At 36.7% G+C, this 16,206-nt stretch overlaps 2 protein-coding genes across 4 annotated transcripts in view; one reads left to right on the top strand and one right to left on the bottom strand.

Annotated features, from left to right (window-relative positions):
• Positions 1 to 2,823, top strand: part of LOC149661445 (cell adhesion molecule 4-like) — a 99,589-nt gene extending 96,766 nt beyond the window's left edge. For 2 of the 3 annotated variants that reach the window (XM_089842957.1, XM_089842959.1), the window contains exon 7: positions 183 to 2,823. In XM_089842957.1, coding sequence (XP_089699083.1) covers positions 183 to 391 — 209 coding nt within the window. In that variant the 3' untranslated portion in view covers positions 392 to 2,823. The remainder of the gene's footprint in view (positions 1 to 182) is intronic. The other variant, XM_089842958.1, reaches the window with a different exon arrangement.
• Positions 1 to 16,206, bottom strand: part of LOC149661441 (uncharacterized) — a 237,789-nt gene that overhangs the window by 92,722 nt on the left and 128,861 nt on the right. The window lies entirely within an intron of this gene.

The following is a 16,206-nucleotide window of genomic DNA, read 5'->3' as shown; positions in this document are numbered from 1 at the left end:
CCGTTTCGATTAATTCGAATTCAGTTTATAGGAAGGGGTGTCAGTCTGAACGAAGCCTTGAGGGATAGTGGGAGGTTGGGTTAGGGTTTGAATGAGAGCTAATAGAATTAGCCATTGATCAGCGTCTCAGTGTCGTTTCAAAGCCTAACCAAAATCCTTTTCGGCCACCGACTCTTTTCAAGTTCGGAGCTCCGCTTCCGCTTTTCCTTCTCCGGTTCGGTGGATGATCTTCCTTATAGTAACGGCGCGACTACTACGGATGTTAGCCGACGCCTCCGGGGTGACCTTAGGACGATGCACCCCCAACTACCGTCGCGTCAAGACGATCTTAATGGACCATCCGACCCTCGGGAGCTCGAGTACAGCAGCCGCGATTCCTTCGCCTTGTTAGAGAATAGCTTGTCGTCCTCGTGTTTTTTAACCCCCTTCTCTTTCTAAAAGATGTTGTCGGATCAGCGCGAAAGAAAGAAAGACGAACGAGGCCGTTAAAAAGATTTTCTCTTAATTGAGATGGTGGAACGAGTAAGGTGCTTTTACGTAAATACACTAAAATCACGGACGATCCCAAACAAAATTCGTTTATAAAAGAAAATAATGACGCGACTACGGAGTGCGAATGATATATTTAAATAACTATAATTAGTTATATTTAGAAGATATTAAAATAATGACAGTTTGGCATCCTCGCCGCGAATGGATGCTCACCGTCCCGAAAACCGCTAAGTATCATTCCGCGCCTTTAGTGCCTCGAGTCGCGCCAAAATTAAACATAAAAGAATTATATATAAAGAAAATTAATAAAAAAAAACTAAATGGAAAAGAAAAACGCTTCGTACCAGATGGAGAGAACATCTCATAGCGGAAAAAATACGCGATTTTAATCCGACAATAAGAAATCTAGAAGAAAGAAAAATCCCAACACACACACAAACTCCAAGATTAATCGAATAAATAAAACCCGTGACCCATTTCGTCCACTCTCGAGGAAAGTTCCTTTCTTTGTGGATTCAAAGAAAAAAGGAATAAAAACCCCGCAGTTTCTATCTCAAAGAAGATCGAACTTTTTGGTGAAATAGTTTATTTCAGAGGAAAAACCAACTGCATCAGTGTTTAAAAATAAAACAAAATTCGACGAAAAACGGTTGAATTTTTCTATCTACTTTTAAATGACAATGCATCACCGCAAAATCGATCAATCACACGCCCTTCAATAATGACTCTACGGACGGACTATAATAAAATTACAAAGGGTGCGAAAAATGTCATTTCAAAGCTTAAGTATAAAAACAAACTAAGCCAAAAAAAACCCCCAAGAGGTGCAATCAGGAAATGACTTTTGATATTAAAAAGATCAAACCGGATTTATCGGCAATAAATGTTGGCGAGTTCATGGGGTCAAAATGTCGTTCGTTTATAATTATAAGTCATAATGATCTGTTAATTGGAATTGTCCCCAAAAAAATACACCAATTTCTATGATACGGAGATGAAACGTTCAAGCGATGTAAAGTATTATATGGATTAATATTACCAACATATAATTCTTATTAGTTATAATAAGAACGGATTCAAGCTAATAAGAACATATATTTATGTCACGTGTCTATTGGCATATAGCGAGCCATGCTGGCGAAGGTCGATGGAGTCAAACTAGGAATATTTCATAGGCAGTTTATTTGTCTCACTTTTATTGACCCCTACCGTTTCACACCAATATTGTTTTTGATTTAAAAACTTTCCATCAGTTGAAAGTACATTTAATTGTTTCAAGAACTCTTTCGGATTTATAGCCTGCAAATATTTCACGTTTGTTTGAGTAGTTTCGTTTTCCGTAACACTTACGTCATCATTGGGAGTACTCGCCGGTTCCTATAATTACTGCAGACCGTCATAGATGGCGGGATGAAATATCGAGAGAGAGAAGGGGACAGAATATCTCGAGCCCTATGTTCTTCTTAGCTTGAATCCGTACTTGGTAATTATTATAATTATGTTCTTTTTGCGTCAAGTTGTGAAGAAAAAAAAAATAATAATTAAAGATATTCTCTTAACCCGACTGTAATAGGAATGCTTTCAAAGTTTGATAATACCAAACAAATTAAAAGATTTCAACTCCCAAATCTTCCTTCCTACTAAAGTCTATACCAAGAACATTCCGCGAAATAACAGAGAGCTTATAATTAAATAAACACTTGATTAAATATTGCTAAGTTTGTTTTTAAATTGTAATATTCACGTATATTCCCAATTCTTTATATTTTGCTAAAAACCAGGAAACTTACCCCTTTGGGTACGATTAATGCTAAAAAAGCGTACATGATTCGAACTATGTTTGAAATGAAAATAAATGGGTGCCCATTTGTTTTTTAGATGTGTAGTTAAAGTTTTTAAAAATTGAAAAACGTGCATTGCCCGGTGGACAAGCGAAAAAGAGTGGTATCGGGTTTAAAACAAATTCGACAAGGGCGTACGACAAGCTAAGGCGGAATATAAATAATTGAAATAAATAAAAAAATATGAAACAAAGTTGGAACTTGCAGGCTCAAAAATATTGGTAAAAACAGTGAAATAGCGCGGGGAACTGAATATTTTTGTTTGCCATATATATATAATATATTAATAACTACAATAATAAAAAATGAATTACACGGCGCGAAATGACTTATTCATTCCATTACGTAACATAAAAAACTGTTATATGTATAAAATAAATTGAAAACAACAAAAAGATTCGGGATGACTAAATTTAAATAAAACCTAAAAATAAATAAAAACAGCTGTAACAATGGATATCCTCAATAAATAAATAAAGTGTATTCTGAATAAAAAACATTGTGTTTTTCATTCATCTACCACATACCAGTAAAAATAGGCTATAATCCGGTATTAACAATAAATAAAATAATACATTTCGGTAGATATGAACACATTCTTGGATGTTGTCAGGCGAAAAATATTCAATGTTAATTTTCTTAAATCAAAATCTTAAATTCTAAGCTAGTTTCATTTTCAACTAGTAGACATAATTTAAACGTATATTTTTTCAAATATAAATCCGTATCTGTTCTATATACAAATATCCGAAATATGGTTTTTGTTTTTTCTAAATAAATCGCGCACCGGGGCATGAAAAACAATTTGAATAATGTAACGGTGAAACAAATCCGATTACCCGTTATAAAACAAAAATAATACTATTTTATTTTGCTCCCTATTTCAGATTTTTACTACTATAACGAAATATTGAGTATGAGAACAGTAAGCATAAATTCTTCATTCAATTGCAATCCACTCTTATTCTATCTATTCTTTGTCCGTCTCTCCGCGGTGGAAGTTTCTATAAAAGTATCGTTATCGAAATAACGGAAAATAACGGAATTCTGATTATCTTGCCAAGCACGAACCCGCGGTTATATTACGCAAGAAGTACGTTTCTTCGAAGAAAGTAAAATAGCAAAACAATGCGAAGGATTTACTCAATTCATCTAAGAACCTTGCATTTGCGATTCCCATACGTACACGGAGATACCACAAAGAATGTAGCGAGGGATGTAGAAGCTCGAGCGCATGTTGGAGAAAATTGTTACTCATTGCTATATTTTCTCTAACACCTATTTTTGTTTGTACAATTTTAGTTTCTTTATTTTCTTTTACAATTGCATTTTTGAATATTCATGGTAGTCTAGAATAAATTGAGAAAATACAGCATATATGCCTTAACCACTAAGCTTATTTGCAAATCGGGGTTTATATATATTTTTCCATACTCTCAAAGAAAAGGTAGATTCCAAACCACCTAAAGACTTCCAAGAACAGGTAAGTTTATATTTGTGGTATGTCAGTCCAAGAAAATGATCCAATAGTGAACGTTCTCTAAAATTCAAGGCCAACGGTTTGAATCAAATTTTGGTTAAAGTCTAAAGGCCGCTCCAATATTTTCAAAATAATGATCTCCAGGATAAGCAAATGCATGCTCTTTGGTTAGAAGATAGGCATAATATAAGAATAAACGGACGGACATACTCAGCAATAGTTGTAAGCCAACAGTAAGCCCCATTGCAGTCTTAGTGTTCTCCAATATAAGACCAAAATTAAGATGGATAAGGAAGAGGAAATAGGGAAAGTGCGATTCGGACACTGACCGTTATCAAACGATCGAACAGAAGTAAATGTCAACATCGTAAGTCACCGAAAAAAGACAGTAAGAAAATGCACACAGAGAGAAACAAGCTTGAAACTACCTACATTTCCCCTTAGAAAACAGGTTATATATACGGGGTTTTCCCGTGTTCCAAGGTTGCAAGAACTACAGTGGGAGATGGGGCGAAGCTATATATATATACTCCCGAAAGAATCATCGCGTGACGTTTATCATGAAGAGTGATACGACGAATTGATGGTCTTCTCTCTTTCTTTCTTTTGGTAAGAGCCAAGCTTTGTCCAAAATATAGCAGAATATAAGAGTGGTCGACCACCAATCGACAAAACAGCCTTTAGACAAGTTATCGTCTATTTACACGAAGTGTAAGAAAGATTTCTAAGAGTCTATCGCTGTTTGAAGACCATTGAAGAATTGACTAATAAATATTTAAAATTTGATATTAATGAAATTACAAAATAAACCATTTTAAAATAATTTTTATAAATATTTAACGTGATTAAATTCTATAATATAAAATGAGTCATTTTTAATCCTTAAGGACATACTGAATCAAAGCGTAACGAATATCAATATTGAAATAAAGTTCTTTACACTAAAATAAGATGAAAATCACCAGAGATGAATTAACTCGAGGTTTTTATTTTGTTTCATCATCACGTTCCTACTTCTACAAATACACATTTTATCGAAACTGACTTAGACTTTAAAAATTTATTTGGTGAATTTTGATGTATAGTTATTAGGCATATTTTACAAGCCTTTATTGATTAAAAAAAAATTATTTTCAAAGCTAGGTAGTCGAGTTCGAGCATTCATAACTACAGATTTATTTGTTTCTCATTTCGCTAATAAACCCTCGTAGGCCCATTGGCGCGAGACTCGACAACCAATATCCCGGAATAACCCTTACGAATCCCGGAAAAATAAGCTTATACGTCAGAAAGCGCGCGCGCGAATATATTCTCCGGGACCGGGACGGTGCGAGGTAGGGTGACGGGTGGGCGTGGGCCCAATCGATATCCCGTGTCTCTTTAGGCCTTTCCACGCCGCGCCATCTCGTAATCTAGATTGGAAGAGAGCGAACGAGAGCAAAAAAAAACTCCCCGAGGCCGAATTAAATATTGAGAGCACTCAAAATAATAGGCTTGTGTATACGCGTATGCTCCACCAAGCGAATTTGTTTACCACACGAAATGTAAGCGGTCCAAGCCTTTCCAGCACGAAAGCCAATTTAAATCGCCAGCGCATTTTTCATAAACTCTTTTCAACCCTCTCTGAACGTGGTGGGGGTGTATCCCTTCTCATATTTTATAAGAGGAACAATCAGAAGTTAAGTAATTGATGTAGGATATTCTAAGCCCATTTCAGATCGTTTACAAAACATTCAATCGTAATCATTACCAAGTATGAGTATGCCTGGATGCCGAAAAGAAAATTGTGAAGGGACATGGGTACTTATTGAAATTCTGACCAAAAAGAGGTACTTCAACTAATACATTTTTAACAGAACGAGATTGCAACATCGAAATTAGATAAGTAATAAATATATCCCAGTACAGGTTTTACGGCTTTCCAAAAACAACTAAGCAGCGATTGCTTTCTAAATCAAAACAAACGAAGTGCAAAAAGTTTCAGAAAGTTTTAATATATTCAGACTAATGGAAATTTTATCCCTAGTGCAGTTAGTAAGGAATACTAGGAAGTCCCGTTCCTAAAAAGCCTAGAAAGAAACTGCCGCGAGATGTAATATTTCATTTTCAAGCAGTCAATTACGAAGAAATCTTCCGGAAAAGCTAAGAAAACTCTTTCTTTAGGTCAGTTATTCCGGCTTCTAGAATTAGGAACTCTACTTGAATACGGATATTCCCAGATATAATAACAGAGAAACTGAGACGAGATATAACCAAAAAAAAACCTCGCAAACTCGACCTGTAGAGAAATTTACTTTCCTTTTCTCTTGGTTGCCGTGTTTCTGATTCAATTTATCCGGAATGACCCGCATTCGAAGTGGTTGTTACAATTTTCTTCGCTCTCGAAGGTAGGATCCCGATTTCTCGAGAAAGAAAAGGCGGGAATCGGGCTCTAACTCGCTTTCCCCCTGGGACAGACGCGCAGCCTCCGTTCCGCGAGGTGATTGATAACATTGATCAGCTTTTAGGTGCCTATTTGCGGTCTACCGTGCAGGTCTACCTACAGCTTCGCCTGGCTCCATACCCTCCAAAAATACGGCCTAGCGAGGAAATATCGAAAAGAAAAAAAAAGAAGGGCATTTGTGGAAGTTCCCATTCATTCGAAGGTAGAATCCTAAGAGGTACGCTCCAAAACTGTACAAGATTCCGAGAAGAGCACGATACTATTTTGGTCAAATTTATGAACCTCTTCATATTCCTTTTGGAAGAAAACCTATCTAGGCCTAGACTTCTAGAATATCGCCACGCGCTGTGAATCTCATAAGAAAGCTTAAGAAATCCTATCTCAGCCAAGGTATTTTATTCCACAGAGTGTTTTTGATTTCTCTCATGGAAATATATTCATCTCGTAGTATGCAAGGCTGAGATTTTAGTTGGAAAATAGTACAATATACTAGATAGAAATGGGCAAGCTACGCACACTTTAAGCCAAACCGATTCTCTACTAACCTTTCCTTCCATTAATATACCACGCCATGCACTCAGACGTTGGGTTACTTGGCCAAAAATGGGAAGCAATTATGTATAAAACGTTTCGTACTACATAAATAAACCAAAGGTAAATATCATTAATTGTATTTGGCGTGATGGAAGACAAAATCCCCCTTTACTTCCCGACATCCATAAAGAAGATTGAACTATCTCTCTCCCCCCTCTCTTGGCTCTTTTTCGCCCGCATTCAGCACCCTCGACCAAAGGCGCAATAAGAGAAAAGGAAGAAACGAGGAGGATCTTGACCGAACACGACACGCGGACGTGGTATACCTTCGTGTCTGTGGGAAACAACACCATGCGTGGGCAGAACTGTTATATCCTTAAGAGCTCGTCGTTCTTTACTTCCCACGCTATATTAGCGACGTTAACAAAAAGTAACTCCCCTAGACAGTCGATATTAATAAAGGACAAAGAAAAAAAGAAACGTGTAACATTACGAGGAAGTATGAAGATAGCCATGGACGACAAAATTCTTTAACGTTAACTATCTTGTATCAAGTAATTTGGGATATTGTGTTCGGAAAGCGGTGAAGAAAATGGTCGCGATTCGACTTCGACCATCGTAGAGTGGACTAAGAGCACATGCAACCACAATTTTTATTTGATGTAGAGCCAATCGGGAATTTTATCTTAAATTCCCTTGTTTTTCAAAACCAATTTTGACGAGGCAAAGTATTTACTATCGGTAAGGAAACTGACCTAACCACATCAACTTGCAGATGGACTTCGAACTTGTAGTTTTCTCATCTCCTTCGATTTCCTCCTTACCAGTTCATAGCTCTATGTCTCTCGTCGGTCGTCGCGAAAAAGGTTTTACGGGCTCCTGATCTATAAACTCTAACTATAGGCGAGGAGCGCAAAAACCAATTACCGATATCAAGCCGATCTTCAACGTTTCGTAAAACCCGCTATTCTTCTTTTTTTCTCTCCCGTTTTCACGGCACTATTCCCTCCCTGTACTCTCGCCACGTTCTTCCCCGAACCCATCTTGTCTGTCTGGCCATTTCCACTTATAACCGGAGAGAAGAGTGACCGTGTACTATGTTATAAGAAGCCATAAGTCCCGTCTCGCTGATTACGGATCGGGCCAGATCTCTATGCTTAGTTCTCAACTCTACACTCTTCTCGACTCGCGAACTCATCCTCGCATCGCATCAAAAGACCATTCTTGAACCATTAGCTTTTTCTCGCGATGGCTTTGAGAAAAAAGAACTACTGGAGGGCTACAAACCACGTGATTTCAAACCGCGCGAAGACTCGCTGCGATATTAGACAACCTAAGGATGGATTATACCGTAGTAGGAGGAGTGGTGGTGGTGGTAGAAATCTAGATTGGAATCGTGACTTGAACTCTAACAGAGAAATATCGACACATTCGACATTTTGATACATTTAGGGAATTGCGATTGGATTAAGTTAAAAATATCCTTTTCCTTCCTGTACATTCCTCTCTTTCAAAAATCACCACAGTCCGCCAACATTCTAACCACTAAGAGGAAAACATGGATCATGTATCGATACGACAGCTAAATTTAATATTGTTCTAAATCTAACCCCTAATTTCAAATATCGCTGATCAAGTTGATGTCCTGAGTCATCAAATGAACTAAATATTAGCTTTAAATTTTAATAAACCAGCTCAGTTGTAAATCAAGATCAAAGCGCATTATACGCTTTACTCAACACCTATCCAGTAAAATCATCCTCAAAAGCTTACACTGAAATCTAAAGGGATTCTATTATATTCTTTGAAACCTGTGAAGACTAAGGTAAACCGCTGCTCGGGACTTCAAACAACGACTTCTCGTCAAATAAAAAGAAAACAAAACCAGAATTAACGGCAGAATAAGAGATTTGAGGTTAGCTAGGAAAAGGAAGACGAAAATATACAGGTAATCCTCGCTAAATTACAAAAGTATACGCGTCTTACTATTGGGAACTAAGTGAACGGAATCGAGAACTAAACGCGATGAGGGAAGTGTATGAAAGAAGAAAGTATCACCGTCCATAATCAGTATTCAGTGGCCGAAACTACCCCGCGATTCTCCCCAGAGTTAAGAGAAGCAAAAAGCTAGAAAGAGCACGCGAAGAGATGGGCTAAGTGAGCCGCAGAGTTTTATGGCAAAGAGATAATAATACACGTGATAGGAAACTATAATCCGAGGGTCGAGACAGGAAATACTTCGCGTCAACACACAGCCGACGTCCTTTGTTTATTCAGGCGAATTACATCATTGACTGCGTTTAAAATACCTTTAGCGTCAGTCCTTTGTAAAGTTTATATATAGCGCTAAGATGAGTAACGATGGTATAAATTTTAAATATAAACCCAGCGTAAGCTATCGCATGACGATGTCTCGAAAGCACACTGGGATGACCTTATTTGGGCCGTCGCGTGCTGGGAAGGTCGTTTATAATAAACTTTAAAAATGATCCAGGACTGACCAACATCCACGTGAACCCATAGAAAAAAACGCCTCTAAAAACAACACAACCCACGCCCCCGTTTTCTACGTACTATCTTTACGTTCAATACCCGTTGGGTTTTGCAAAAAATCCTTTTTCTTCCCTTTCGTAGTATGCATATAAAAACAAAAGTAACGGAAAGTTTCTCGGGACCCATCCGTCTCTATTTTGGGAAAAATTCCGCGGCTGTGTGTTTTTGCTCTCTCTTTCTCTTTTTCTTACCCTCCTCTTTTCCCATACTCTATTCCAAAGCTAGTTTGTTTCCTCAAGAAAGAAAGGCCGTCTGAATCCCGAAAAAGAAAGGGTAAAATATTCAGCTAAAGGTCGCCCGAAGAGATTCAAAGTAAGTCAAGTCGAAATATTCAGTTCGATGATGTTTTTCGATGAGTATGGTACTATTTAATATATGAATATTATAAGACACAACTCGATATGTTAGTTAGCGATGTATCCTTCCGCACTATCGCCGCCTAAATGTAGAGTCCCTCAGGAACCGATTGAAATGTCGCGTAAAGTTCAAACGCGTGATCGTGTTTCTTGCAACACGGAGTTTTTCTGAGAATTTTCTAATTAAAAAATTCTCAAAGTTATTAATTATAATTCAGTAAGTTTTTGAAATTTGTACACTTTAAAAATATATAATTTGTGCTAGAAGGGAAAGCTCAACCATAGGAGATTGAAAAATAATGTATTTCCTACCAGCGCCTGTAGAAATGTTTAACCCGCAACACACAAATGTTCAGGAAGAAGCCATCTTACAGGGTAATGCTAAATATTGCATTGAAATGGTTTTCAGAATAAAAACACGCTTAAGATTTATTTTTACGTCGACTTAACACAAATAAACTCTTTGAAAGTGTTAGTTTTTATTAAAACTACTATATCTATATACAGCAAAGAAATTAACTGACTAATAATTAACAAGTACCACAGCTTGTGTCAACCATACGATGATTTTAAGTAAGTTTTTTTTGTTGGAATTTTGTATAAAATACGAGAAGCAGTAAAAAGAGGTCGAAAATAACGACAAAATCTCGGAAAAGGAGGCATAAAGAAAGAGTAATAGTATCATTTGCTTGCTCGTAGCGAGAATACTTGCGCGAGAAGGATTTACGATTTGTTTCTACGATTTTCAAACTCCCGAATCAACTCGCGGGAAAGGAAAAACAAACCTGAGACGCGTCCTAGGTACCATCTTTATCTATATGTACAAAAAATATAAGACCATCCGAAAAACGAAAGAAAAAAAAAGAATAGAGTCTGAATTTATAATGCTAGGAATAACGTAGAGCCCAAGCAACTTTTGACTTTTATAGACTAAGAAAAAAAACTCCACTGTCTATACGACGCTCTTAAGGGAACAAACAAACGGTAACGCATCGCGTCGTATTGTATCGTAAGTAAGGAGGAAAAGAAGAGAGAAGCCAATGGGTTACCTTCCGTACTATTTTGATAGTTTTCCCCCTTTGCCTGTAAAGTAAAATGTCTGTTTCAGGCGTACAAAAGAAAATAGAGAAAATCACGGGCGAAAGAGACCGCGGACAGGGAATATTTTTATTATTTTATGTCCAGTTTATCCTTCGCTCGTAACTCATACTTAATGTTTCGGCTTTCGATTTTTCTATCCTCGACGCCCCGTAGTTTTTAAACCCCCGGAAAAAAATGGAAGCTTGGGTTATAGCTACGAACCACGAACATCGTAAGTGGACAACGGAAAATATTTAACAAAATTAAAATTGCATTCTATTCTTTGGAAATAGGAATTTCACAGTTAATGGAAGCATCGTTTCTCCAATCTACACGGGTTTTGTGGGACGGATCTGAGTACTCTGTCACGCCTCATAATTCTGACGTCTTTCTAACAGTTATATCATTTATTAGTAGCAATGAGAGTTTTGGACTCCATAGTTCTGACAACTCAAAGTTAGTCTAGATTCTGATTGCGAGAGTCTAAAAAACTGTCCACTTGTTTACTGTGTCTAATCTCTGATGTATTTGGAGTATATACATGGTAGTCAATTTTATTCATCATATCATGTAGTTGTTTATAATTAAACTGCACTAATCCATGTTATAAAACAAATTTTCTTATCATTTTAGCTCTTTACGAAGGGTTCAAAGGTCCCTGGCCAATCTTGTTCGATCCTTTATATACACTCCCGGATGGTTCTTTCACTCGACGCCAAGGATCGGGCCTTTGCTGTTTTTATTTTTTTCTTGGGTCTTATCCCAAAGCATCCCCTCCTCGCCAGGATATACTCTCTCTCACTCACCCCGAGAGGAGTCTTATAATGGATAAATATCGGAGATTTTTTCTCGCCCTTCTTATGGACTATATCGATAGAAATTCGTGTATTTGACGGTTAACGTTCCGGGGAAACTCTTTCGGACCCTCGGTCGAAGCGAAATCCTTTATAAATATTGGATGAGAGAGAAGAGAGGTAAGGTAAGGTGCAGGGATCGACAGAGAGGTACTGTAGAAGAATACAAACCTACAACCTATAGGTTATTTTATGGATGACCTACATTTAACTGAGTTTTCCTTTATTCTATAGCCACCATTTTTAGGAAAAACTTGTAAATATTATGGCGAATATAGGTGCAATCGAAAAATAAAACTAATTAGATTAATATTTAATCTTCAAAATAGTCAAATTCAAAATACTCCCCATGAATACTAAATATATTCTTATGTTCTAACCTCCAGAAGTGAATGAAAATTTAATTATTTACTTGGGAGTTTACAAAGACGTCTATTTCCAATGAGAATTAAAATTATTTAATTATTCACTATACGCTATTATGCAATGCATAAGTTTGAATTATTAAGACTTTAGTTTTACGAATGAGATAGGCGTAAACGTGTCTCCTTATATACGTGGGTATAACTAACTTTAATTAAAATATATTTAAATTAATTCAATGCTGAAAATTTTCATGATTTCGCGAATGTTAATGATGTAATTTATCATTCATTCTTGTATCAACACCGATTCTTAGATTTTACTTTTCCTTAAACTACGCGAGACAATACTTGAACCGCAATAGATGTACGAGCCATCTAGGCAGAATTCTAAGGGGTCAAGCGTGACTGACAGACAAAGCTGCGTATTTCCTATTATTATAAACAATTGGTAGAGGAAACCTGGGATATTTCCAAATATATGTATATATTGACACGCGTCTGGGAGAACTGTCAAATACTTCCGTACACATTTTAATCGGTGACGATATTTGAAAACTGAAGAAAAACGTTGGGTCCTCGTTATTGAAGGACTGAAGGGCTTGTAGTTCCTTAAAGGGAACTATAAGGAGTTGGTCGGACTGAAGGCCTCGCGCTTGGCCACCTTTGAAAATAGTTTCAAAGGGTTTGCTAAATTGGCCCCATTAAAGTAACGAAAAGGGAGTTAGCGAAAGCATTATGAGACGGGCGGGAAGAGCAAGGGCCCCCCATCCCCATTCACCCAACCTCACCCTTAAAAATCAATAAAAACAAAAACAGATAAGTGAACAACGGCGAACGATATCAGAGACTCGGGTAGGGGGTCCTTCATTGGTAACTCTTTCCGGTCTTAAACCGAAGTACTTAAAAAACCAATCGTACCTCGGTGTTTCCTGTATCGGTCTCTTGGTTCCCGCTAACGGAAGTTAACTCTTAAACTTCGGTTTTATCAACTTATTCTTTACTACACAACCCTTTCTCTTATCCAGGCCGCAGCCTCTTCGCTTCCCGAAAGCCCTTTCGCGGGCTTTTGACCCGCTAATGTATGACTAAAGAAAATGGGCCTGCACCATGCCATCAATATATAGGAAGGCTGAACTCCCCTCTCCAATAGATGTCACGGAAATTAAATGAAAATAGGTGAAGGGAAGATCCGATAGAGCGGCATCGTTATTCGTTACTTAAACGTTTTATAACGTTCAGGAAATTCAATCGCCCACGCCATCGACGTAATTTCATTTTATACATAAAAAAAATCGTTGGAATGTTTGTTGGGGTCCTTTCCGCACTGTATCATAGCAATATAATACATATTTTTTCTTTCTATCTATGCAGTAACGTTATGAAAATTTTAAATGCGAACTGAACGCGTAATTTCTAGGTCTTGTTTAATGCATATATAAGATCTCAGTCAGTCCTAAACCCTGCGAATTTGATGGGCTTTCCATTCTACTAAACATCTTGGAATATAAGGGCTTTTGATTGACAGCTAGTAATACGATTCGTAAATTCCTATCCTTTGGTTTCGTCGATCAAAAGCACTTGGCAGAAAGGGAACAAGAAGATACCTTATTGATTTGCCTTGACGTCAGATTTTAAAGGATTCTCTGAGAGTTTGCGTTCAGAGACAGAGACATCTCGTGCGAAACACGTAAAATAAAGCTGGGATTTTGATTAAAATTAGTTTGATCTAGAATAGAATTTAACTAACTACATTGGTCAATTTAACATACAATTGGATTAAAATTAACTGAGCGATAGGTTGTTTAAAAGAGGTCTCTGTTGAGTGTACGAAAGTGAAGTGGAGCTCGATCGATACAAACCAACGAAAAGGAAGGAAAACAAAGAAAATAGCTGTCTAAAGCTATAATAGAACTATTTCCTTGCGCAATTACATCATTATTTAAACCATTAAATGGGACGATAAAAATGGTACAAACATAACAAATCGATTTTTGTGTCAAAACAGTCGACAAAATACAGGAGAGAACAGGAAAAAAAATAGCCATAGTTTACATTTTCCTGGCTTGTTATCCGTTGTATTTTGTTGCATGCGTGGGGAGTATTTTTGAGGTTACTAACGACTGCTTTCGAATAACACACACAGAAAGTTCGGGACAATTTTGACTCTATTTGGTATTTCAACTGCACGTCGTTATAGGAAGTACGTTTTTCTTTTTCTTCAAGTCTAAAGTTTTCTTCGGTGACTTTGGAATTGGGATATGGTATAAAATTTTAAAGGTACACTGAAATCGAATAAGGCAAAAACCGAAGGATAATGATATCCTCTTTGGCATGTTTTTTCCTCCAACTTCTCAGCTCTAATTCGGCTTATATACAATCTTGGCACCATTGATGAAATCCATACAAATAACCTCTTACAACGATGGCTTGCCACTCAGTTAGCCGATATGATCCCAGTTAGGATACAGAGACGTTTAAAGTTCACTACATTCAATTTAAATCCTAATTCTGCGGAACCGAGAAAGTTGAGTTTTAGATGAATCTATTGGTTTCAATATCTATTCAATTTCCCAACTAAACTTGGAGTTGGGAACTCGGAAAGGGAAGTTTATTTAACAATGCATGGTTATGAATAAGCGTCTGCACAACAGCGATCGAAATGGGAAATGACTACTATTTCAAAAGTAAAGAATATTAATAGGTTTCGAAAGAAATCTATAACTTTGCGTGGTCCGAATGTAACTCGAACACTGGCGGTTTAAAGACTTGTTTAGGGCAATGTATTTCAAACGATTATCGTAATGTACACTAACAACTTCCCCCACCCATATACGACTACTTTTCTTCTTAGTGGTGCTGTATTATATTCAAAAATCCCTTTATCTTTGAAAAATGAAGAAAGAAAACTTCTAGGAAAAAAATATCTATAAGCTAACACAAAAGAGTCGCCCGCCTTTCTTCACTGCGTTTCAAACACAGAGAAGTTATCTATGTAATAACGAACCGCAAAGCAAATTTGCCAGCGGCTACACCGTACCACGGCTTTATTTTTGAGGTTGATGTTGGCGTAACGGCAAGAAACTATTTAATAATCACATGAACTAATTTTCAACAAGCCTTCATTAGGAAGTAATTCCATTATACATATTCGAAGCCAAACTGTACTGATATCGTAAATATTTAAAACTAAAGTTAATTATTCCTGGGGAAACTGAAAAACTTCTTGATGGTATAGTATACTAATACAGAGAAGGCTCACGAAGAAAAAAAATCTAAAAGGGTTAGAGGGCTCTTACTTAGGCTATTATAAGGGAAAGAACATCGCCTATCGTACATCGAAAAAGGTAAAAAAAAAGAACTGCAGTCATCAATTATTATTATTATTACGTATTATCTTCCATAAACTATAGCTTCCTTGTAGCTTTTATACATTAGGTAGTGGTTAGGCCTTGGACTAAAAAGGGAACAAGAATATAGAACGCGCCCTTTTCATCAAAAACCCAGAAAATCTAATCATATATATGGCTAAGTCAAAGCCTTGGCGACCTATTAGAATTAAAGGGATTCATTCGAAGGGTTCGACATTACGCATATAATTTGCGATTAGTGTAAATATCCAAAACTATAAAGACATATTGGTCTTTGTTGATTGTAATGCATATCACTATGCAAATTATTTAAGGAAACACAATAGGCCAATACCCATCCAATATAAACAAATAAATGATACAAGTTTTAAAATATAATCACGATTCAGCCTTCGTATCCTCAATTGTTACTCCTTGCTAGTAACCCCTTCCCCTTAACCGGATTCACCTGTAGTTTAAATCAGTTTTAAATCGAGCACTAGCCTTTCAATTTCTTGCAAAATATATAAGATTTTTTCCAATACAAGATTTAAGAAATTGCCCGGGAGTATAATAAAGTAGAAACAACCTACGTTTGAATTTTTAACTCCACAAAACTGGGACGCAATATTGAATTTTTTTTTGGTAGCAAAGGCTTAGTAACATTTAGTTGGTTACCTTCTTCTGTATGGGTTTAAACTAAACCCCCCGGGTTTCTTCATCATATATATTTTTTATAAAATAATTTTTTCTACCCTTTCTTTCTTTCTTACATTGTTATATTCGTGATCGGTGCTTTTTCTTTAGCCAAGAAAGTAAACTTTTTTTTTTGGTAAATAGTTCTATGATCTGAGAAGCGAC

The sequence above is a fragment of the Phalangium opilio genome, unplaced genomic scaffold (genome assembly GCF_054372755.1).
Source record: "Phalangium opilio isolate 3A_F unplaced genomic scaffold, DU_Popi_V2 ptg000070l_1, whole genome shotgun sequence".
Taxonomy (NCBI): Eukaryota; Metazoa; Arthropoda; class Arachnida; order Opiliones; family Phalangiidae; genus Phalangium; species Phalangium opilio.
This window is presented reverse-complemented; position numbering and strand designations above follow the sequence as displayed.